Raw genomic sequence first — 25,127 nt, 5'->3', positions numbered from 1 at the left:
ATGGGATAAAAATCAATAGGGAGCAGACACACACTACCCAAAGGGTCCCAAATGTGCAGTGCCTGATCTTCTCTCTAAAAGGCAAAGAACAACCACAGCTTGTGACCACCACCTTACYGCATCAGCCAAGTCTGGGTAAGAAAACACACTGCTCAAAGGGTCCTGTTTGCCTTGAGGCAGAGGACACTTCCCACTCAGAAAGAGTACATATAAGGAGACCTGCAAGCTGCACAACAGCATGCACCGCTGGAGGAGCCCTCACTACTGGCTGTGGTGGGAGCAGRCAGCACTGAAGCCATGGGTGCAGTGGGCACGTAAACCCCATGGCCCTCACACCCTGCATGCAGGGTGAGACATGAGTTCAGGGGAAAAGCTAAAGGGGTGAGAATGAGCACTGGCTGTTGGGTAGAAGATGGCTTCTCCTCTGCTGAAAGCTTTGTACCTACACAATCCTCAAATTGACTCTGCTATGCTCTAATATAGGTTCTAACATGAGCTGTCTCAGGTGTGATTTCTACTGGTCTGTTTTTTTCTGTCATTCCATGTGTGCCTCTTCATTCCTGTTCTGATTTTCTCTTCACTCTCTGCTTCTCTTCCTCATCTGGATTTTCCCTTTTCTTCTCAGGTCCACGTTTTCCTCTGCTGTTTCAGCTGCTGTCCCAGTGATGAGTACACATCCCCCTGATTGCTGTACTCTACAGTTCCTAGAACTCACRTTTATTTATATTTATTCTTGGAATCAAGATGGTAAAAATAGCCTAAAGGCCATGGAAATAACGAGGGAGGAGAGTATAATGCATTGTGCACTGCTTTCATGTGTTGCCAAAAGGTGGAAACCCTGTTGATTGGAATTGACATTTCCCATGTCTCAAAGTTAGCCAACAGCTCACTAAGTTGACCTGGAGGCCTGGGAAAAGACATTCTTCATTGAGTAGAAATGCCATCTTTTGGAAAGGAAAAGAGGAAATTTGGAGCAAAAAAGAGGGGAGAGATAAAAGAAGATGAAAGTGGGAGGTGGGAGACAGGAGGAAAAAAAAGATTAATAAAGTGAAAACAAAACTGAAAATAAAAAGCTGTCAGAGAAAAAGCTGTATCCAATTTAGTGTCCTGACTTGGAATGTTATTGTACCATGTGTTTGAGAAGGGAGTGTAAACATCTCTAATAACCAGAGGGGGAAACTTGTACCACAAAGAGGTCTCACTCAAATCTCAGATAATCCACTGTTTATATAACACCCAAAGCTGATGTTCCTATATCCTTTCCAAACTTTCCTTAAAGGGGTATATTGTAACAAGGTGTTCCCAAGAGCTATACAAACATGCAATATTTCTAGGACTGGAATCAGGATGCTGCACTTCACCATGAAAGAATAATGATTTTTGTATGGAAGAGTCAAACCTGCAAGATGCAGCTGGTATTTACAGAGTAAAAGATGAAATGAGAGAGAAAGAATGAAAAAGGGCCTGGTCATCTTCAACTTTGAACTAAGCTTTGGCATTAGGATCTGTGCAAAGTACTGTGAACTGATACTGCCTAATTTTCACAGCAGTCCCCACTCTGAGGCCACCATTCAGCAGAGGTACAGATAAGCCTCAAATGCAGGTCTGCAGGCATCCTTGTCCTTTTTTCTGGCCTGGAGGGCTAAAGAGCAGTGTGGGCTGATTCCTGGCCCTAGGATGATATGGTACTAATTGGTTTACATCTATACGGTTTAGCACTATCTTGTCTAGAGCAAATTTGTCTGAAAAATAAATATTTGGTATAATGTGAAGCAGAGTCAAGCAGTGAGATAGCAAGGCAGGATGGATGATCCCTCCCCAAGCTCCTTCCCAAGTCTTCTTTTATACAGCAGAAATGTGTCTACAGGAAAGCAAAACCTAGATCATGCTTTTCTGCATAACCTGATCACGGAAATGATGCTATAATGTAGGATGGYGCCATCAGGTATCTGGAAACTGGTTGATGTCACTGCCCCACTGCTTGTTTTGCCCYGGAGAAGAAGTCTGAGGTTTTACTGGCAAAGGTTATCCAGAGTATTACAGCAAGGYTTTAACCTTACTTTTAAAAGTAGCTATTGATCCAAATATCTCATGGTCTCACCCAGGCATGTATAAGCAGCGGTCTAGTGACAAAACAGTATATTTGCCTTCCCTTTCAGATCATACAGTTTTCATTCTGTTTCCTAAATAGCTGTGACATTTGGGCTAAACAGAGCTCCAAATGAAGATGCTTATGTTTGCAATTTAGTTGTACTTCTATATGTCTTTTCCCTCTGCTCCCCTTTCATCACTGTTTCTGCCTCTGCTCTTTCCCTGGCTTGCTGCCTTCCTACTGCTCTCCCTCCCTCCTTCTCTTCTCTTGTCTGTATCTATTTTTATTGCTTCTCTGTTCTTCATCAGTCAGCAGCTTCCCTGACTCTTTCTTCCCTTGCTTCTCTCCTAGTATCAAAGAGTGTAATTTTTTACTGTATGCAGGATTAGATGCTCAAAAGGYTGGTTTGACCTAGAGATCTGTCCCCAAAGAATACTTAAGGTCATTTTTCAAGACGTTACGAATGCAGGTTGTGCATATGAGCCCATCATCTCCGACTTCTTAGATGTATTCAGCTCTCACAGCATACAGGGTTGAAGTTCCAGGAACAATTGGGAATTGCTTGCTAGAGAATAATGCTAATGCATACTTTCATGCATCTTTCAGTGGGGTATTTCAGCTTCTCTGACAAAGAGGATTCTCAAAACACGCTGATGTGGTGGTTAATATTGATATGTCATATTTGGTCAGACAAATGAGAACACAGGTTGACATTAAGGAACTAAGGTCACTTTGACATCACCTACACTAGGCAATGGAATTGACTTTATTAAATGAATGTTTGAGCATATCATCAGCTGTTATTGCTGGGAGTCTTACCACTCCCAGTTTCTACGGCAGTGACATGAGCACTGATTTCTCTCAGACACTAAGTTTTCTGGGTTCCTGTCTGATCGAGAGTGATGCACATGCTGTACATGACAAGTGCATAATGGATGAGATGCACAAAATTTTGACAACCCCCTTCACTGCTTCCCTTCCCTCTCTAACTCAGACAAACAGCAGAATAGAAAAGTGAAGTAATTTATTTTCATTCATTTTGGAGGAAGAGACAGAAAAGCTGATCATTTCTCTTTTAAATGTTTGGAAAATGTCGTGAAATTAAAATAAACAAGGTCATATTAAACCTTTTGTCGAACAGAGGTAAATCCAGCAGCAGACTTAAAAAAAAATCCTAGATTTTGGTCTGTCACAGTTTGTGATCCTCACTCTAACTACACTATTGAAAGGAAATACTCCTTCAAATTAGATCTGTACAGAAGGTGAAGTTGCACTTTTGAGAAGCAACTAAACATTTATTCACTTTATTTCCACAGTATTCCCTTCTGTTTGCTGAAGGAGACACTTTATAGCTCTGCTTGAAACAACTTTCTGTCCCTGTTCTGCCACAGGGTGACTGCATCACTTGCTGCTGGTTTTTGCAATAGCTTCAGTACTGTTTCTTACTTAACTCTCCGCTTTATGCTGGCATCTATTGATTTATTGCAGCCACAATAGTTTCTGCCTCTGGAGCTGGCAATTGCTGCTCACCGGCCCCTAAGGAGTTAACCAGTTTTATTACATAATCTGTTTAACCTTCTGGATGAATAGGAAATGCACGCCGCCCCCCCCCCAATCTCCTGCAATGTTTGTGCACTTTAAATCACAGCCCGCCGCGGCTGTGCGCGAGCCCCACGCCGCTTGACATGCCCTGACTCCCTGTGGGTACGTCCGGGCGCGCGCATGCATGCCTGCGCGCAGCTTGCCCTATTGCGGCTCCACTTATGCTGCCGTGATTGCGTGTGTGTGCATAGGAGAAGAGAGAGAGAGAAGGCGAGACGGCCCACGCTGTTGCAGTTATAGGAAGTACCGGCAGCAGTTGCAAAGTGTGAAAGCAAACTCTTGTCACCTCTTGAATTGCTCCGAGTGGACAGACACCTCACATAATGCCATCTTTTGATGAGGTTTTAAAAGAAGCTGGGGAATTTGGAAGATTTCAAAAGAGGGTCTTTTTCCTCCTTTGCCAGACAGGCGTAACTTTTTCCTTCCTATTTGCCAGCGTGGTTTTTCTTGGGCAGGCACCACAGAATTACTGGTGCAGGATCCCTGGGGCAGCTGAACTGAGCGAAAGATGCGGCTGGACGCTCGAAGAGGAGCACAACTTTACGGTGCTGCCCCTGCGGCTGGTGAACAAGTCTTTGAGCAGGGAGTGTGTGAGGCTGGACACGGCATGGGACACCTCCACCAGCTGCGCCAGCCCCCTCGCCCGCTACGGCAACCGCAGCGCGGGCAGCCTGCTGCTTACTGCATGCCGCGATGACTGGGTGTATGAGGAGCCCTACTCATCCATCGTCAGCGAGGTAAAGAAAATCTCGATCTCTAATCAGCAGCTGGTGCGGGATTATGACAGTAAAACGGGATKGCCCCTGCCGCCCCTGCAGGACACAGGGAAGGGTCATTGCTTTGGTGACTGTTTTGTCTTACCTTACTCATTGCTTCTCATGTCCCAGCTTAAGGTCTCCAAATTGTGAGAATGGACGTGTCAGCATCAAACTTTTAGGTAAAGGTGAGCTGATCAGGAGGATGCCCCATTTGTATTGCTTCTCCCAAGCTGAACAGCCCCAGCAGAGATGGCTCTGTTGCTAGAGGAAAGTCAGGATAAAATGAAGAGTTGTGTCATTGCAACTGATGCTTCTGATGACCAGTTAGGGCCAGCAACTTTGGGGATGTAAATCAGCTGACCACTCTGAGTGTTTCTGGCTGGCACCACTTGATGATCTAGATCACTGTGTATGTGTTACATAGTCTTTGTATTTCCAGCAGTAACCATTTAAACGTGCGGGTAACAAAGAATTGATGGCTAGCTGCCCTCCTGACTTCTCAGAGGAAACCACAGAGATTATAGAGATAGTAGAGAAAAATATCCACACATTTTTGCCCAAACCTGCCACTCATCTGTCCTCAAAATGTGATAGTTAGAGAACTAACTGCAGACTGGCTGTTACTGCTAGTGGTAAGTGCTGGCAAATGTAGCAGCTTTTTATTAGGCTGCTAAAGGCCAGTTAAGRTGCTTTCCTAGGAGATCCTCTGTGTAATCTGTAATCATGTAGTGAATGTGCAGTGGTCTGACTCCAACACACAATCTGCACTCTAAAAGCATGTATTTTAAGGTCATCCTGACAACAATTGTTGTCAACGCAGTGCTGAAAAATATGAAGTACATTTAGAGAGATGAAGTAGYAAATAATCAAGACGCACTGCAAAATATGTCAAAGAAATTGTGTGTTCTGGCTCCTCCTTGCCCTATAAGCGTCCCACCGTGGGTTAGGTGTTTGAGCTGGAGCTGTGCCCTCTGAATCACAGACCAGGGCACAGCACGCAAAGCCCTGAGCAAACACTGAGCAGAAAGCAGTGCCTGTCCTGACCTTTCAATTCACCCTCTTTCCACATCCTGCCAGGACTCCTGGATCTGCTCACATGTTTCAGGGTCTTTGGAGCAGGAGCTTTGTGCCCTGAGCACTGCAACCATTCTGAGCAGCTTTTGCCAGAGTTTATGCTTGGGAAAAGGTAAATAAGAGCAACTGACTGGTCCTAGAGCAAAGCTTTTGGAACTGGCTTTTGTGTGAAATCACTGCAATGGAGGCTACTCTGAAGGCTGTGAGCGATACACTTGGAGTTGGTGTCAAACTTTGGTCCCTGAGAATGACATATCTCTACCTCCATTGGCTGTTGCAGCAGGAACTGGATGGGCTGGGAAGATGAATGCTGCTCAGGAGCTGTAGCCAGGCTCAGGAGTGAAACCACAGGAACAGGCAGAGGTGGGAAAGTTACACTGCTGCTTCTGGTGTAATCTTGTCAGAGAGTTTGGAAGATTTCAGTCATGGTGGCTTTCATCCCTGGTATATCCATGCTAGCCATTCTCCTCAGAAATTAAAAAGGAAAATAAGTAGATTCCATTTCTTTTCTTCTTCCATTTGTTATTTTCTTAGAATCATAGAATCAGTAAGGTTGGAAGGGGTCTCTGGAGATCATCCAGTCCAACCTCCCTGCTCAAGCAGGGTCACCTAGAGCATGTTAGACAGGGTTGCATCCAGGCGGGCYTTGAATATCTCCAGAGAAGGAGACTCCACAACCTCTCTGGGCAACCTGTGCCAGTGCTCCGTCACTCTCACAGGGAAGAAATTCCCCCTCACGGTCAGGCGGAACTTCCTGTGCTTCAATTTTCGCCCATTGCCTCTTGTCCTGTCACATGGGACAACTGAAAAGAGATTGTCCCTGTTCCTTTGACACCCTCCCTTCAGGTACTCATCCACATTGATCAGATCCCCCCTCAGTCTTCTCTTCCCCAGGCTGAAGAGGCCCAGCTCTCRCAGCCGTTCCTCACAGGGCAGGTGCTCCATCCCTCTGATCATCCTTGTAGCCCTAYGCTGGACTCTCTCCAGTATCTCCATGTCTTTCTTGTCCTGGGGAGCCCAGAAGTGGACACAGTACTCAAGACAAGGTCTTACYAGGGCTGAGTAGAGGGACAGGATCACCTCCCTCCACCTGCTGTCAACACTCTTCCTAATGCACCCCAGGAGACCATTGGCCTTCTTGGCCACAAGGGCACATTGCTGGCTCATGGTCAGCTTGTCATCCACCAGCACTCCCAGGTCCTTCTCTGCAGAGCTGCTCTCCAGAAGGTCAGCCCCCAGCTTGTACTGGTGCCTAGGGTTATTTTTCCCTAGGTGCAGGACTCTGTACTTGCCTTTGTTGAACCTCATGAGGTTCCTCTCTGCCCAACTCTCCAGCCTGTCCAGGTCTCTCTGAATGGCAGCACAGCTCTCAGGTGTGTCAGCCACTCCTCTCAGCTTGGTAGCATCAGCAAACTTGCTGAGGGGGCACTCCATCCCCTCATCCAGGTCATTGATGAAGAAGTTGAACAGGATGGGACCCAGGACTGAGCCCTGGGGGATGCCGCCAGCCACAGGCCTCCAACTGGACTCCATGCCACTGATGACAACCCTCTGAGCTCTGCCTTTCAGCCAGTTCTCAATYCRCCTCACTGTCCACTCATCTAACCCACACTTCCTGAGCTTCTCTAGGAGGATGTTATGAGGGACAGTGTCAAAAACCTTGCTGAAGTCAAGGTATACAACGTCCTCTCCCCTCATCTACCCTGCCAGTCATTCCATCATAGAAGGCTATCAGATTGGTTAATCAGGATTTCCCCTTGGTGAATCCATGCTGCCTACTCCTGATCACCTTCTTTTCCTCCATATGTCTGGAGATGACATCCAGAATGAGCTGTTCCATCATCCTTCCAGAGATGGAGGTGAGGCTGACCAGCCTATAGCTGCCTGGGTCCTCCTTCTTGCCCTTTTTGAAGTGTGGAGTGACACTGGCTTTCTTCCAGTCCTCAGGCACCTCTCCAGTTCTCCATGACTTTTCAAAGCCTTGCTGTGGCTGAACCCAAGTAAGCTTTTCCATAAAATTCTACTCACAGTCTGTTTATGGCAGCAGTCTGCATATCTAACAAAGTCACTGATATTCTGGCAGCATTGAGCTACAGGGTACGGTTTACAGAAAAATGAAACYAGTGTTTACATTATAGCAATAAAAGGGAGTGAAAGGTTGAATGTTTTCTGGCCAACACCTTGTCAAGCTGCACCTCGTTCCCCACGTGTCCTGAGAAAAGCCTCCAGGGCCATGGAGGGGAGGAAGGATCAAAAGATGCTTGGGGAAGCACCTGTGTTCCCAAAGGTGCATATTGCCAAAGCCAAGAAGTAATGGCCTTTGAATAGCACTGTCTTTCCCCTGTGCCAAGCCGCAGGTCCTGTCCTCAGCGCCACTGCTGTACCTAGTGGGGCTTTTTCTGGCTCAGGGCAGCTGATGCCTYACTGGCAGGGCACTGGGCTGCGACCCGACTCTGTGGCATTTGCCTTCTATCCTCCTAGCCCCCGTTTTGCACTTTGTTTGCTAGATAGATCACATCCCACTTGACATCTCCGTTTAAGAGGGAATCACATGGCATGCGCATCCTCACTCAGTTGCTTTGAGATCAGCTATTAAAAGGAGCTCAGTATGCATTAACACAATGTATACCCAGCAAAGACAATTTAAATCCTAGASTTAGTCTAGTCTTTTCTAATTCATTTGAGACTCTAACAAATCCTGATTCAATTAAAGCAGATATGTGCTTTGTTTAAACAGTTCACTAAACATGACTTTTTCTTTTCTCATACATCACCTTGTAAATACTTCGTGGTGTATGTGTGTGTGAAGAAATGTGCTTTGTTTCTTTTAACTTCTGGCACTTTGTGTCTGGCTGAATCAACAGTGGAAATGGCCAGAGAGATGAAGTAAAAAGGATGAGTTATATGATAGTCTGAAGGATACATGTTCAGGAAGGGAGAAAAAGAAAAGTCAGAGATACTGAAGGAGTTCTTGCAGGCTTATGGCAAGCACAGAACTGGTGTAGATTTCCTGTGTTTCAGGAGAGGAATCAGGCAAATGCAGGCATGTAAAGCCTTTGCTAAGCGAAGATGCCATCTCACAGAGCAGGTCCGGCAACCCAGCCACAAGCTATTGCAATCATTTCTGAGCACCCCAAAGTAGCTAAAGTATATGGCTGGAGGGACTGATTTACAAGAAGTTGTAAAATGAATGATATTGCAGTACCTGAYATCATTGCTCTGATTTCTACATGACTGACCATACCGCTTACTGTGTACTATGTCATCCTAGATAGCTATCTGCTGCAAAGAAGTTCACAATAGCATCAGCAGAAGGAAGCAGCAGAAAAAAGGGGGATGTGGTCTGGTAAAAAGCCCCTTTGGCTTTGTAAGCAGCACTTGAGATGCCTGCYGCAGCACCCACTGCTGTGGGAGCCCCTCAGTCTCAGTGCTGGGGTACAGCTGATGCTGAGAGAATATACCAGACCTTTCCTCCTTCAGGATCTGAGAAGAAGAGCAAAATCCATTAAGAAATCATGATAGGTCACAGGCCACGGAGCATTGCTGGAGATTCCCTTGTAAAAGTTTCCTTTGACATCTGGCAGGCTCTGAGCACAGACCCCCCGCTTCTGCACCTATACGTCTAACAATCTCTGTGCTCCACTGTTTTGGGTCAGGCTTATCCCTGACCAGGATCTGGCTTATTGCCAGATTGGAGGAAGATTTGTCCACAGATGCGGAGTGAGAAGTGAACAGCCAAGTGCTGCGGTGCCTTGATTAACCTTGAGCAAAATGTTGCTGGGGTGACTTAAAGCTTTCAGGATATCAGCAAAGGCCTCTGCTATGTGTAAAATTTGACAGTCACCCCACTGATGCAATGGTATCATAGGTGGTGAATTTGAGTAAAGGACGTAGGTCCAGTGCAAATAGTCTCCTCTTTAATTTAATGTGTCTTGTGTAGCTCCCTCTGAAACTAGAAGAGCTAACTACATGCGTCAGTAGTGGGACAGCAATCAACTGGCTTCTCAGATTTTGCTTGGAGAAGGAGGCTGAAGAGATAACTACTGAGCTAAGTTTGTTCCTGATTCATGCCAGCTGATGTCATCTGAAATGATGCTGGACATAGCAGGTGGCTGGCACTTCTCTAGAGGGAAGGCTGGCCGACAGTAGCACCTCTCACAGGGTGCAGAGGGCAGGAAAGGCCAAACCTTCTGCTCTGTAGATGGAGCAGGTGGAAAAGCAGGGGTGCCCGGGGCTGTGGCATGGCAGTTTCATGCTGACCTGTCAATCTAGGAAAGGAACTCAAGTCACCCTGAACTGGGAAATCTACTTCCTGCCTTCTCCTTCTGGGTGATCTTCTGCTGTCTAACAAAGAACATCTTGTCAGAACACAAATACAATTCATAACATTTGTAGGAACTGAGCTTTTTATGAATCCATTGCACTTTTTTGTTGATCAAAATCGGCCTGATCATTGTAAGAGTTAGAGAAGAGAGAGACGCATGTACCCAGAACACGTGAAAACCAATAAACCTAATTTCCTCAGCAATCTGTGCTGAAGATTGGGTCTTTGACCTTTAATACTGCTGGGCTTTGGCACTGCATACTTCAGTCCCAGTGGAGAAAATCTAGCACTCTGTGAAAGGGCGACTGATAATAGCTTGCAAAGTGATAGTCATTTTATTAAAACATTTTTGGCAATGATGACTCCTAGAGGCATGTGAATGAATTACAATCACATTGTCAGATTAAATAACACGTGGTTGAAAGGGAGAAAGAAAAGTCTACGAGTTCATCAGCTGCCACAGTACAGCTGGCATATTTTGGGCTTATTAGCAGCTTTTGTTGGCAGGAGTTTAGCAGAAGGGCCTGATTCCAATATGTCCTGACTGCAGCAAGTCTTTACGGTATAGATGATGTCATTTCAAGACTTGGCAACAATTTATTGCCAAAGTGTGAGGTCTGAGGTGGTCAAAATCATCTGAACATATTATCCTATTGCACCTGCTGCCAGTAAATCTGCTTGCTCCTCTTCTTGCCAGCTGTCTCAGAAAATAACAGCCAGTCAACACTTGCAGAAGGACCTATATGCAATGCAATAATGTTTCTCTCATAGTTTTTACAGTGATTTCGAGTAGAGAAGAATTCAACAGTCAAGCTCAGACTGGAGAAAGAGCAGTTGCTCCTTTTAGCCTCCTCCTCCAAGACAATAAGCAATGCAGCTCTCCCTCAGAATGCTGATCTATTTTGATGATTGTCATTGGCTTGGCAGTGCCCTGCCTTATTCCCACCATCATGATGGGGTAAGCAGTGGAGGGAATGGGAAAAAGCATGGACAGAAGAGCAGAACACAGCAATCACTAAGTTTCTTATGAAACACTAAACTTTCCCTGTATGAGACGAGCTGGAGTCCCTCCTTGCATGGGTTGCATCACAGGGACTATGTTTCTCTCATTGGAATCATGCTAACTGGTACTTGCTGAGGGTTTAGACTTTGATTTTTTCTTACTGTTTTTTTCAAGAGCTGCTATTTTCTCCTCTTCAGGAGATGATAACATTTCTCTACTTCCCTCTTACTTTGGCCATGGGTAGAGATAAGAAAAAAGAAGGACAGAAAAAGTTTCTTTCCCTAGAAAGTGTGATGAGTCTCTGTGTTCCAAGCAGCAGGGGAAGCATGGGTGCCAGGTAAGCCTGGGAGCTGCCACAGGACAATGATCATTACAGAAACACCACAGTGCTTTCAAAACCAATTTGCCCGGCAGCAAATAAGGGGCATGCATCAACAGGAGCAGTCTCCCCAATTTTTTTAAACAACTAACATTTCCCTAAGCCTATTGCCACTGGGAGTAAAAAGACAAACCAGCCTCTGCTTGTCTGCTCATCTGGATGCCATCTGATAGAACTATTGGTGCTGGGCTGGTAGAGCAACGTAGAACTTGTTGGCTTGTAGAACTTATTGACTAAAGAGTTTCATCCACCATTTTGAAATTTAATTGCAATAAGAAATGAAGTGCTTCCAAATTTCTACTCAGATGCTACATTTTGAAGATGTTTTAGCGATACTTAGTCATTTAAAGCAATGCATTTCTTCACAAATAGACCTGCTAAGGTATCTTGGGGCAGGTTCTGTGCGGAACTACTGTAATTCTGTACAGAGCTTTCATTTTAATGTTCATACCTCTAGTGGGTGGGAAGACATTCATCATGAAGATATTCTTCTAAGCAGGAGTTTCTGGCTGCCTGTACTACATGGCCATTGGGGTAGTCTTACACTGTATAGAAGCCATGCAGGAGAACACAGCACTGAATGTCCAGAGAAGCTGCCATGATGTGTACTGCACACTCACTTGTGCAGCAAGGCTCTCGCTGGGAACATGGCAATGTGGAGGAAGGGGATATGTCTTTAGCTGGAGCTGGCCAGCCTGGGCTTGCTCACCCAYGTGGTGATTGCAACAAGATGCCAGTTAACTAGGCTTTAACAAGCACTAGATACAGACAGGACTATAAAGTTCAATGAACAGCCTAGGGAATGGAGTTCTAAAAAACTTAAGGCTTTCCTTTCCTTTTCTTCATCCTTCCCCCCAGCATGATAAATGTTTCAGCAATTAAATTTCTACTCTGTAAAGGAACAGGGACTGAATATGAATATGGTGATGTTCTCTTTCTGCTCTGTTGTCCTGAGGGATTTTAATCAAGTCAGACCATCCAAGTGAAGCTGGAAGTGTTTACTTCACAAGGTAGCCAYGCACAGTGAAGACCCTGTCCGTGGACAGACACAGCCACAAATGCACAGGGAGGACTGGAAAGTAAACTCTGTTGACTCCAGTGTCTCCCATATGTTTCTTGAAAACATATCTCAAGTTTTCAGGCAGTGTGTGCATGCTGATGCAGCAGTGGACGTGAGGCTCCCCCTCAGCTAGAGCCCAGCTTGCCTATGGTTGTATGACGCTGAGAAATGAGATATTAATCTCACATTTCTTGTGCAGTTTATTTTCAGYTGGGGTGATCATAGCTCTTCTTCCATGGAGGTACCAACATGAAAAGTTCAGAAGGAAGGAAAAGTCCACAAAGCAAAGATGTTAGACAGCTTTGGTCTAGACAGAGAGGGGCCTTAGATTTTTTGATTCTCAATGATGTTACTAATTTTGGGAACAAAGCAGGATCACAAGAGGATAATCTGTGACATTTAAAGACCAGATGTTGAGATTTTTTTGGTGCATTATGAGAAGAATGTGTACTTTCAGTGAAGGGGATTTCCTATCACTTGCTGAGGGAAATGGTTGCTGACAGGAATAGCTCTCCTTCTCCTTGATATCACTGGAAATTTATATGGCAATGCCCCTGGTCAGTAAGTGCCTCACAATTTGGACTGCATCTGCCTGTGCAGAGATAGCCTATGTGGCAGCAGCACAAACATCAGCCCAGGCCCAGATGAGAAAATGGTTCTTGCAGAAGCAGAGAAAGTTCTTTTCTCTTTTTGTGGATGCTGTTAACAGGGTTTGGGAGACGTTTTGGTGGACTGTCATATAGGAGGACTACTAGCTAACWGGGAACAGATTTAAATCCCGTGTAAACAGCTGCAAATGCTTTTCCTCCAAGCTATGGAAATAGGGAAAACTATCAGGTACAACCAAAACAGATCATATTTGAATGAGTGATGTGGGTCTGATAGGTCAYTTAGACTGGAAAAAAATTCTGTGCTGTCTGCAATTCTCTTGCAAAGGTTATGTTCCCTTTTAAAGGTTATGTTTGTAAATGAAAAGCAAGACGTTAACAGGGTGACCGTTTAAATGCTAGATGCTACGTCAAACAAACAGAAAAGGTTCAAGAACGCTTATCTGTATCAGTAGTTATTTAAATAYATAGAAAGGAACAAAGTGCAGGACTAATATAGAAGTGAACAGGTTAATGTAACTAAGCTCTTCAGAAGAAAACTCATGGTTTCTTAGAAGTTATCTATTTCCCAGAATATCTAAGATAYTTGACTATATCATTAGCCAAGAGCAAGTTTTGACTGTTGCTTAAATCTTCTGACATGGATTATAARATGAAAGAGTGTTCTCTAGAAAACATATTTTTCCCTCTTTGTTTCTGGCACATGTTCTTTGCCTTCTTTCATGACAGCTTATTCACTGCCTGTTTATTGTGAAGAAAGATCAAATTATTTAAAAAATAAACATATACTTTGAAAAAGGATCAAAAGTTTAAACTTTCAGGACGAGGGCTTGCAGCTGCTGCTGGGGCAGGCCCCTGCACACTCTTCTGTGCTAGCTGCCTGCTCTCCTGGGCACAGCTCCAGTGGTGCTTGGTGCAAYCACCCAAGTGCCCACCAGCACCCCTGAGCTTGCAGGGCTGGGGCACGCTTCTATTCTTCCATAGACACGGTGGGGCTCTGTGGCTTGTCTGAATCACAGCATTGATAACTGGTGAGTCAGTGAGTTTCTTACTCACTGGAGTGTGTTGGAAACATAATATCCTGGTGCAAAGGTTCATATTAAGTAGGGATCAGCRTTGAACACACAATCAGGTTAAAGCCGGCCTCTGCCAGACTCCATAGCTGTGAATGATTTTTGAAAAGGAGATGATGCCTGGAGCAGGGAAGATATCCTCATCCTGGTGAKAGAAGAGGGCAGATAAAAGCCATACCAGAGATGAGGCAAGTCAGTAATGCTCAGAGATGCTGGGGACCCTCTACCCTGAGTGACAGTTGAAGCCTCGCTGGACAAGGCCCAAAGCAAACAGGTCCTGCTGTGAATTTGGACCTCAGCTTGAAGCTGGTCCTTCTTTGGGTGGGGTTTTGAACYGGAGGCCTCCAGAGGTCCCTTTCCACTTAAATTAATATATTATTCTAGGAGGTAGGGGCAGCAGCAGAAGGAAGCCCTAAGCAACACTTCACTCTGTATTTGCAAGCACTGAATGCAAATCTCTGAAACAGCTCATGCTGAAGCAAATTTTCCATTTGGGTTGTGTTTGGCCCCCTGTGTCTCCCACAGGAAAATACAATGGTGTTTTTATAGTACAGAACAGTCTGTAGTCAGCAGAGTCCTCCTAGGAGATCCAGGAATGGTGACTGGGAAAAGTCAGCTTACTGTTTAAGGACAGCCCCACCAGCTCCTAAGCAATCAGTGGGAAACGGTGTGAAATAACAGAGCGTRTTGTGAAATAGCTCAGAGCTGTTACCCACCCAGCAGAGTGCAGGGTCTCCCCTGCTGGCATCCATCTGACCCAAAGCCCAGAAGTAAGCTTGTAGCTAAGCGATGGGGCGGGCAAGGGGAATGGGAGAGCTGCGCTCTGCTCTGGGGTTATACAAAAGCTCAGCTGGGGTCTGGGGTCATGCAAAAGCTCCGCTGGGCAGCTGCAGTGCCAGTATGTCGAGCTTGGGCCCTGGCTGTAGACCCGCACTGATCAGGGGGCCTGTAGTGTTTCTGGCTCAGTACAGCTCTGGCCAAGTCAGAGAGATTTCCTTGAGCTCCTGTGAAACCCCTCTTCCTGTTTGTCCTTGCTGCCTCTATCTTCATGTAATTATTTCCTTTTCAATTACAGTTCAACAGCACAATTTTGAAGCCAATGTTTTCTCAAAGCTAACTTTTCACTCTCTGGTGAGCTGTATTTCCTTGTACAGTTGGCTTCAGTTGCTCCTCTGAGAGCCCTAACAGGTGCTAATGTCCCAGGTAATTGCATTGGCTTCTAAGCTCTTTTAGTGGTCATGCTCATGACAAAACTCTGCTTTCAAAAGCTGTGTGTTTTGATACTATTTCACAGGGCTGTCATATTTTCGGAGAGCAAAAGGTTTAAGTGGTCTTTGAAAGTGCTGCTCCTTGTTGAGGCTGTTCTAGGAAAGCATTGCACCAGCYGTTGAGTGGGACAACTGAGAACAGCTTTTATTTCTCTCAGAAGTTAATGTTTCTGCAGGTGCTGGTCAAGATTTTCAGAAGCAAAAACTAGTTGATCCAAGGTGGCCACTCAGGCTCCCTGGAATAATGGAGATGACACCAAAACTCTGACATTTTTAAAGTAAGTGGGGGACAGGTACCCATAATGCTGGGGACTTAGGGGTTTGCTAGCCAAGTTTTTCTTCAGAATTATGAGAGCTGGAAGCTGCCGTTCTCAGTCACAAAATTCCCAGACCTGTAGCTTCAAGCAACAAAACAAAACAAAATAAACACAAACSCAAATACCCAGACTTCCAATTAAATCAGCATAACTAACAACAGTAATTCCTGTTGTAGTTACTATCAGTKATTCTGATAGTGCTAATACTATATTTACTATAAGGAAAAAAGTTTTTGCGTTTAAAAGGAAAGAATAGCTCAAAGAAATGGGTATGAATGGCAGTTGTGTGGAGTTTCAAATATTAAATTGTCAGGCTTCTCATTTAGGTACCTAAACATAAATTTAAGAATGTAACTTTAGATTCTTGAATCCAGATTAGGTTCAGATAAATCTAAGTCTGGGTGCCTGATGTATATCTGTTGGGTCTGCACCTCTCTTCACTGGGCATTACAGCAGACAAATGGATGAAGATAAATTTAGGCTCACGGTACTATATTTTAAAATCTGGAGAAATATGAATGGCAAAAGAGACTTTTAATCTCTAAATACCCGTGAAATCGCTCATTCCAAGTGCAGTGTTTGAGCACCTTTATTGATATATGTCCTGGTGACAAATACACGTGTACCTCAGGAACCAATACCTTGTTAGMGACAAAATAATTTCTTATAGCTCACAGATTAAAGTGAAAAGGTATTTTTGGAGTAAATAGTAGAAACTACTGTTTGACTATGACTTCCCTTTTTCCTGAACCCGATTACTCCTAAGATTATCCTAGGTATGGATCAAAGCCTCCTAACTCTGGAAGGCCTGCAGAACTTGGCAGGCAGCAGTTGGTATTCATTTATTCTCAAAGAGCCTCTAATGTAATTTCCAACGACATACTGCCTGGATAACAAATTAATTTTCGGTTCATTATGTTTTCTTTTTCTCAGTCTCTTTCTYTTCCTCCCTCTCCCCTACTACCCCATCTCCTCCATCCCTGCTCATCCCTGTCCCCAACTCTGTTAATAAATTTTTCAGGCATGCACTCATGTAATGTTTTGTTAGACAACTATAGCTACCACAGTATAAGGAATAGAAGAGTCTGGGAAAGCTATAGCAAGAAAGTACATATTTAACTTGCTTGAATTTGATCTGAGATGTGTTTTCAGTTTCCTCAGAGGTAACATGTTTTTGCTTTTATCCAGGAGACACTAAAAAATTTAATTAAATCATTTCTATAAGCTGATGTTTCTATTGGCTATAGCTGTGTGACCTTATTCTGCACTAGACAAAGCCATGGCTTTGCCTTAGTAACAGATCTGTTACTGTTGTGTTTTGTTTGCAAAACAGCAATTCATTGTCCATATCTGGATAACTGATGTACGAAACTCAGCATCCTTTCAGCAAGGAGAAGCTTTCCTGTGATCCTAGCAATAGCTTAAAGAATGCTGAAAGTTCCCTTCCCCTTCCCATTCCCATTGCCCTTGCCCTTGCCCTTTCCCTTGCCCTTCCCCTTCCCTTTCCCCTTCCCCTTCCCCTTCCCTTTTCCCTATCRTTTGCAATTTCCAGAATGCTGCTTTGAGGATCTGGGGGTGTTTATACCTCTTCCTTGTTCCCACAGTATAACCTTGTGTGTGGCAATGCCTGGATGCTAGATCTAACGCAGGCTATCCTCAATCTGGGATTTCTGGCTGGTGCATTCACTCTAGGCTACGCTGCGGACAGGTAAAGTACAAGCACTACTGTCCTTTGGAGACTGAACCACTTGTAACCTAACTTGCACTAGGTTGCACAAGCATTTTGGAGGTTTAACTCACTCTGGATAAACATCTCTTTTCAATGAAACCCAGCTAATGTAATCTTTGCTTCCTTTTGGGCTGGAAACTACATGTGATGGTATTTCCTGATCCTGTTTGGACTTTAAAAAGTCATGAAAAGAGCCTTTCTTGTGGTTTCCAGTATTTTGTGTGCACATCTGGACCTAGAAAGGGCAGAAGGACACAGAAATGAAAAGGAAGCATTCAGAGGAGTTTTCTGGAGGACCTTTAGTAGGGGCCATTGATGAAGGAAGCAGCTACTTGGCTAAAGAAGGAAGGAGCTCAGCATGGTAACTCTCTCCATTCATGCACTGGACTGACCACCAAGGTGATAGCTCCAGTCAGTCTTTCACTTTGTTAGAGCTGGATCAAAACTAGTAAAAAATGTGGGTGATATTCAGGCRTAAGCTGAGGACCTGCCCCAGAGCAAGGAAAGCCGATAAGGTCTACCTTGCCCTAAGGGAGTCCCGTTTGTGCTTTAAGTTGTCCATTAGTAGTAGGCAATCTACGCACTGCCTGAGAGCACCACCGGCAATTTCACTGGCAGAGCATATTTCCTCAGTTCATAAAATATGTCCTTTTTACCTGTTTTATTTTTCTTTGATATACGTATAGTGATAATAATAACATCTTAAAGTATGATTTCTTTGGAGGCAGGTGTGCTTGCAGAATTGTCTAGAATGTCATTTCAGATAACAAATTTTGAGCTAGCAAACAAAAATACTTGCAAGAAAAACTTGATTTTTCTAAGGACTTTAGTCATCTTCTGGAGGTAAAAGGGATCTCATGACAGTGATTAACTTAAAACATCACAGCTCGGTGTCTGACTGGGCAGTTGTAATACTAACACCTCAAGACTATGTAAGAATAGAAATATTACAACTACTTATTAAAATAATATCTCTAAGAGTATCTATACATTAAGCATAATATAACTATAGTACAATGATTTCATATGTGATAGCACTGGGAAAAGGTGCTGCATTAGACCCTTGTGTCCTTGAGAGCTGAAAGAGTTGAACTGATTCAAAATACTCTGATTTTTTTGTCCCATATAAATTATTCACAGGAATCTTTCTGAAAAGAATGAACAAAAAGTATTCTCTCAAGTACTTTTTGGCAAGATAAACAACTATAGCAGTTTTCACAGTCTCTTCTGAACAGTAGAAGAAAGTTTAATCAAAATGGAAACTAGTTCTGTTCTAAGGACACATTGTTATGAAGATATAGGGAAGGGTTTAGTTTTTTTTTCAGATTTAGAGTTCGTCTTGAGCACATTTGTTAATAATGGTTCTATTTGCTGGAAAATGAGGCTCATGTATACATAAAGCAGAGTTAAAAACCAGGTGATCTCAAGCCTAAGTGGAACGCTGGAAAATTAGATGAATTAATTAAAGAAGAAATGGCTTACAAAGCTGACTGATTTGTGAAAACAGAAATTCCCAGCAAAAGTTTCCCTTCTTTCAACTGCATAACATTCTGAACTGTAACATTTGTGCTATTAGTTTAGCTGCTAAAAGAATTAAAAACTGTTTCCTAAAATAAGAGGAGGCCCATCCTCATCACTACTTTTAAAATTAGTGAGATAAAGGCTGTGATAATTACTATAGAGAAAAGAGTCCCATATCCTAAGAGCTGCCACTGCAAAGTTTCAGGCAACCTCCCTTTGGAGCAAGGTAGATCTCAAAAAGGCACTTCTGAATCTAGCATCAAAATGAGATGCCAGGAATAAAGCTTTCTTTGTGGCCTTTAATAACTTCTACTTTCTTTCCCTCTTTCAACAGATACGGGAGAATCCTCATTTATCTTCTCTCCTGCCTTGGGGTTGGGATATGTGGTATCATAGTTGCGTTCGCACCAAGTTTTACTGTATTTCTGATCTTCCGTTTTCTCCAAGGTGTGTTTGGCAAGGGAACCTGGATGACATGTTATGTGATTGGTGAGAACYGTTATTTTCTTTCTTTTCTTGTTAAGAAAAGTGAGAGGTGGTGAACAAGGTGACTGACTCTGTTCTTGAGAATAATTTTTTCTTGTAACAAAGTGGGGACCCTGAGATTGGCAGGCAGTGAACAACCCAAGCCCATCCTATTTGATGTTTTTATTCTCCAAGACAYGGTGACTGTGTGCAAATTGCTACTTGACATGATCCCTGGTCAGGGCTAATGCCTGAATAAAATGCTTGGGGAAATACTTGCTGGCCTGTGTTTGAACCGTGCCAGCAGCCCTTCCAGCAGCTAAATGCTATAGGCAGTACAGTTTCTCTACYTGGTGATATGTTCTAATTTATTAGTAGTGAGGTGTCCTCTTAGCATAGCAGCAAGTGCAAAGTTTCCATGATACTGCTACGAGATGGAAGTGACCAGCAGTGTATATGCCTGCCTGATTTTGTTGGATCCCAGGGAGAGGAGTGAGAACTGAGGAAGCACTAACAAGAATGAACTGTCTTTCAGAACTATCTMAATTCTCCTTTGATATTCCCCTCTGTCCGCTAGTACATGAACATGCCTGTGTGCAGCTGGCCATTGGCAGTACAGTAATAAAGCAATATTTTCTGTTGATGCTAAGTGAAGTCTTTTATAGGTGTCTAATCTGTGGACTTGGACAGGGAGGGATGAGGTACTTATAGAAAAAAATATAAATAATTACAAGGTGGAGAAATGGAATGTGTGTATATAAAGGTTTCCTTTTTATATAGAGATTACCACATTGGCCAAAATCGACTGAGCAAGCCAAGAATCAAGCAGGATACCCTAACAGGGACATTGTTTATTTTAGCAGAGTCTGAACAACTTCCACAGGTCCTCACAGGAGCTAACTGCATTTCTGCATGGGCAGAACAGATGCTTGGATGACTATGCTTCGTTCTTCAGCAGAGAGGCTTTGCTGAGTGCCAGATTGGACATATTGTACACCAGGATCCATATTAGGATTATCATTTCCTGAAAAGGGAAAGGGAAGGAAAGCTCTCTAATAAATAGTATCAAATCAGCAGAGATCCAGACTCCTTGACAGATGATGTAGTCATGGTCCAGTGATGATGAACCTCTCATAACTAGCCTACTTTTAATGAGAAAAGGGTATTGTTATGACATCTTGAATGACTGCCAGGTTCAGAAAGGGAACCTTTCCAATTCCTTTCTGGAGAATGAAGTGGCATAGTGTTAAGGAGGACATCCTCCCAAAGCAGACACATCAGATTTACTTAAAAAGAAGATCAATCCTTCAATAATTTGTGACAATCCAAAACACAGTGATAACATTATTATATATTGAAGAAATTCGGATCGTCTCTGTAGTCTGTGAGGGCTGTGATACGTTTAAATTGCTAGATACAGTAGATGAGTGAGAGCACTACTAAAACCAGACAGAAGCAGTTACAGTGAAATTTAGGAATACTATTGTGATCTGGGTGAAAACTTACTTCCTCRAGACTGCTGTCTAGCCCTATCACTATCTAAAGCCCAGAAACGCCTTAGTTTTCTGGACAAAGTTTCACTGCTGAACAGCTCAGGTCCAAGGTCTGGGGAGACGGCCCATAATCTGTTTTCCTCCACACTTCTGAGCATATGCCATAATTTTAAATTGAAGAGAAAAGGGAACACAAATCTTGTCCTAAAACTTCAGTGAGTGCTGCCACTACCAGAATATTTTATAACAGACCAATAGTTCCCTTAAAATAGCCAAGTTTCAAAAGGTGTAGGAGGACTTCTTTCTTCATTTTTGCAATACGCAGATTACCTAATTTTAGGAGAAGGTACACTGAGGGAAAGTGTATTTCTGCAGCCCTAAGTAAAGTGTCTAGAATCTTGGAGAGGGCAAGGGCATACGGCTCTGCGCACAGCCCTGCTCTGTGAAGTCATTCATCTGACTCCTCTTCTGAGACACCTAACTCTTGGCATGCATAAGGGAGGCAGTGTAGTTGTCATTTTTGGGGGCTGAGTGGCAAAGGGATAGTGGATATTATGTCTCAATCCTTTCATGGACCTACTCCTATGTCCTAGTACCACACAGAGTATCCTAACATCTTTTAAGAGGGACTCACATCAAGAGGGACATTGCTTTTGCTGCACAAAAGGATGGCTACTGTAATACATCTCCCTAGCTACAGATCTTGGCTTCACCATGACTGGCCACCCCAAGAACCTCCCTAGCATTTAGGGAGGTCCAGGTCTTTTAGGGCCAACGCTGAGGCAGCTGCCTTTAGGCAATAAGGTTAGCCAGGCGCAGTACAGACATGATGAGCAGCCAATGAAAATAGTAGGGCTGCCAGCTGAAACAAACCACTGTTGCTTGTAAAATTGTGTTTCCTCTAGTAATTTTTTTTAAAATGGTTTCTATGTATTGGAAACCAACATAAAACCCTCTGCTTGACAGTGACTTGACATTGCCATGCTATATAGCAGTGATAGGTTTGAAACAAATCAAAGGAGGCATTTCTTCACATGCTTCAACTATGGATCTCATAGCCATGGGATATTGCTTGAAATATGGGCTTACATGAGTTTCAAAAGAAATTAGATGAATTCACAAATTAAAAAAAAAAATCCAACAAGGGATTAAAAATGCCTGTGTTTGTACTGGTAAATAAAACTGAGTGGGAACCATTCCTTGGCCCTTAAGGCAACCAGCATGGTATGGCTAAACTTTCTTCCCTGCAGAAGCCTTGTCCAAATTACCTGCTGGGAGCAGCCCTGTCCTGGGTGATCCCCTGATCTGGAGCCTGAGCCAAAACTGTGCCAGGGAGAATGATAACAATTTACCAAAGCTCTGGATCAGAAAGTTTCTGTGTTACAGACCGAAGGAAAGAAGGTGAGTGAATGGGAAAGTACCACCCATGCTTCCCCTGGCCACCTCTGTGAAATGCTTATGCTGCGGTGGGCAAGACAATGGGCTAGACAGACCTGTGACCTGATACGGGACTATTGTTCCTTTTGTTCCTATAGCTGATATTTCTCCTTTGAGTAAGTTTTTCTCTATTGTTTATTTTGGCTTTCTATCTGTTCAGTGACGGAGATTGTTGGTTCTGACCAGCGGATCATTGGGATCGTGATACAGATATTCTTCACCTTGGGAATTATGATTCTCCCTGGAATTGCATACTGGATTCCCAGCTGGCAGGGTATCCAGCTGGCCATTTCACTGCCCAACTTCCTTTTCCTGCTCTACTACTGGTAACATTGCAGTCATTGCTCTTGTTATTATTTATTGACGGTGCTACTATGGCACTGTGAGACTCCATTTGTGGACACAAGTCCCATCTGCACTGTACAAAATGGTGTAGATTAGCAAGAAAATTCTTATGTTCCTGTTGATTATGTCATTTTAAACTGTTTTAAGTAAATCATAGACATGTTACTTTTATTTTTCTGTGCAGGGTCTACCTCTCACAACAGCTGGGTCTGGTATTTCACAGAATCCTGCTCTGCTCCTGGTTAACCCAGAGTAGGCTGTTGAACTATATGATTTTCTAAAAGTTTTTTTGAATCAGTCATGGATTTCACCTTTACCTCTAATTGCACACTCAGTTCAAGTCTGGGTATTTGCACCACAAGTCCCATTGTTGGGACTTGTTTGCCCCAAGTTGGGCACTATGGCTAACGAGAAAGCAGAGCACTGTGTCCTGGTGACCATCTCAGAGAGGTTCAGCCATCCTGTGGGCTGAATCCAAATAAACTAAGCTGCATGTCCTCTTCCTACATATTGTACTGTTTCCTTGCACAATGTCATGCATTTTTAAATTATGATTCATCTTAATCACAGGCTTAGTATATACCAGAGCACCAAACAGTAGTAGTGCTAAGGGTTCAGTTTATAAAATATATTTACATTTGATCATGTGTGTGTATATCTTATAATGATACAGCCAGAAGTTTCCTGGTCAGCCTGTTCAAGTATTACATGTATTTACTGTTGACTTTCATTTGTTCTTCATTGTTTTGCAGGCATCATTCTATTTGATTGTCAGTTGTTGTACTTTTGACATCCACAGGCAGATATAATAGTTCGACTTCTTATTCTTCAGCTTAGCAGAATATTGATCTAGCCCCCTCCTTTCTTGACCACAAGAATCAAATAATTTGCATAGCAGGTTGGAGACTGACTAGAAAAAGCAGTCCACAGAAGAGTTTCTGTCTCCCCCAAACTATCAAATCAGTGGGAATAAAAACAGGCAAAAGGCAAAAGACTTTGGTTTACTGATGATGTTAACGGGCAAAATCCCTGTTAATGTCTTCTGTGTTCTTACAGGGCAGTTCCTGAATCTCCACGCTGGCTCCTGACACGTAAAAAGGGAGAGAAGGCATTAAAGATCATGCACAACATTGCAAAACACAATGGGAAATATCTCTCACCACATTACTCAGAGGTACTATAATCTGTTTAAGATTTTTTTTTTTTTTTAATTCTGGAACTCTTAAACTTCTGAACATTCAGTTCTGTGAAAAAAGCATTCTCTGTGTGATGGGTAACCCTCTTGAAGTGTCACTGTCCCACATCAACTTTGTTAATTGCAAGTGGATAAAAGTGAATTGACTGGAAACGTATGGGCTGAAAAGCAGATTTGTAAAACAGTATATCAAGTCTTTCCTTGCAAAGTTTCTTTAAAGACTTATAGGACATATCTGAAACTAGCGTGAAGGCCAGCAGCTGCAGTTAGGAYTGACAGAGCAAGTGGAGGYGGCAGGACCTGCTTCCCACCGCTCTCTTACTAGAAATTCCTTCTAAATCCCAAAGAAAAGACCTAGTAGAAAATCTGAATTTAAATATGAATTTTCTACCATTCTAATAGGGGAAAAATATGCCCCAAAATTCAAAACAGGTAATGCACTGTCTGAGATCACTATTTACAAAATATGAGAATATATCTAAGAACTGCAGTCCTTTGCAAACTAGTCTTGACAGAGCTGAAAGGACTGGTGCATTTCAAGTGACACTGTTGTCTCATTATAGTATTGTACGTGGTCCTGATCTGTTTCTGGTAGCACTGCCTGCCTTTAGGCCATGCTTGGTCACATGGTCAAATGGTAACAACAGAGGTGAATAGGATTACTTTTTCTTAACAAACTAGCTCTGAAGCCCAAGTGCTAGTAATTATTTGACGTAAGGAAAGAGCCTACAAATTACTAGCAGACTGCAGTGCAGAGGTAGCATACTGAATATATTAAGAGTATTTCAGAAAGACTGTTACTTTCATATTGAAAAGAAACTGCTTATGAAAAATGCTTGCTTCTCGGGACAATGAATATACACATGTCTTTGCATATATTAAAATATTATTAACATGCATGACTTCTACATAGATTTTCACTGAGGCTAAAGGTAATGACTTTGGGATGGCAATGTTTGGAGATGACTGATGTGTCCCACCATGTCACGAAGGGACAGTGTGATGCATGTGCTTTGTAAGTAGTTTGCAACTTGAGGTCCCACAGGTTGATGTCTTCCCTAGTTCTTTCTCATCACTCTTCTTTAGCAAGGGACAACCTGGGAATGTAACCCAGCTCATCTGAAAAAGTGGAAAGCTGTACCAAAATCCTGCAGTGTAATTCTGGATGAAACCCAAGCAGTGAAGAMTGGCACTCCGTTCTTTCGACATCAGATAGCTTTTCTCAAATACACATGATTTTATTTATCTGGTAAGAAACAGGATCTGTAAATCAGCCAGCCAGCCTATGCAGCTCTGCTTATTCAAGACCATTCCTGCTATAAAATTAGTCCTTGCATAAAGGGCATGGTAACAGAAGAAATATAGAAATGGCCAGGAATCGGTA

General features: G+C 43.3%; 1 protein-coding gene and 1 long non-coding RNA gene across 3 annotated transcripts in view; one reads left to right on the top strand and one right to left on the bottom strand.

Moving 5' to 3' along the window:
* The window catches only part of LOC146594483 (uncharacterized), a 39,174-nt gene extending 34,413 nt beyond the window's left edge, over nt 1-4,761 (bottom strand). Inside the window, exon 1 of the long non-coding RNA XR_014896164.1 lies at nt 4,556-4,761. This is a non-coding gene — a long non-coding RNA (uncharacterized LOC146594483). The remainder of the gene's footprint in view (nt 1-4,555) is intronic.
* Nucleotides 3,888-25,127, top strand: part of SLC22A3 (solute carrier family 22 member 3) — a 31,990-nt gene continuing 10,750 nt past the window's right edge. Inside the window, exons 1-5 of one of the 2 annotated variants that reach the window (XM_085307423.1) lie at nt 3,888-4,431; nt 17,163-17,266; nt 19,143-19,255; nt 22,364-22,529; nt 23,605-23,722. In XM_085307423.1, the coding sequence (XP_085163549.1) occupies nt 4,018-4,431; nt 17,163-17,266; nt 19,143-19,255; nt 22,364-22,529; nt 23,605-23,722 (915 nt within the window). In that variant the 5' untranslated portion in view covers nt 3,888-4,017. Of the gene's footprint in view, nt 4,432-17,162; nt 17,267-19,142; nt 19,298-22,363; nt 22,530-23,604; nt 23,723-25,127 lie in introns of both variants that reach the window. The other variant, XM_085307422.1, reaches the window with a different exon arrangement.

This window comes from Rhea americana, unplaced genomic scaffold (assembly GCF_003343005.1).
Source record: "Rhea americana isolate MKP2758 unplaced genomic scaffold, rheAme1 scaffold_258, whole genome shotgun sequence".
Lineage (NCBI taxonomy): Eukaryota > Metazoa > Chordata > Aves > Rheiformes > Rheidae > Rhea > Rhea americana.
Note: the sequence above shows the minus strand (reverse complement) of the source record. Positions and strands in the feature narration are given on the sequence as shown.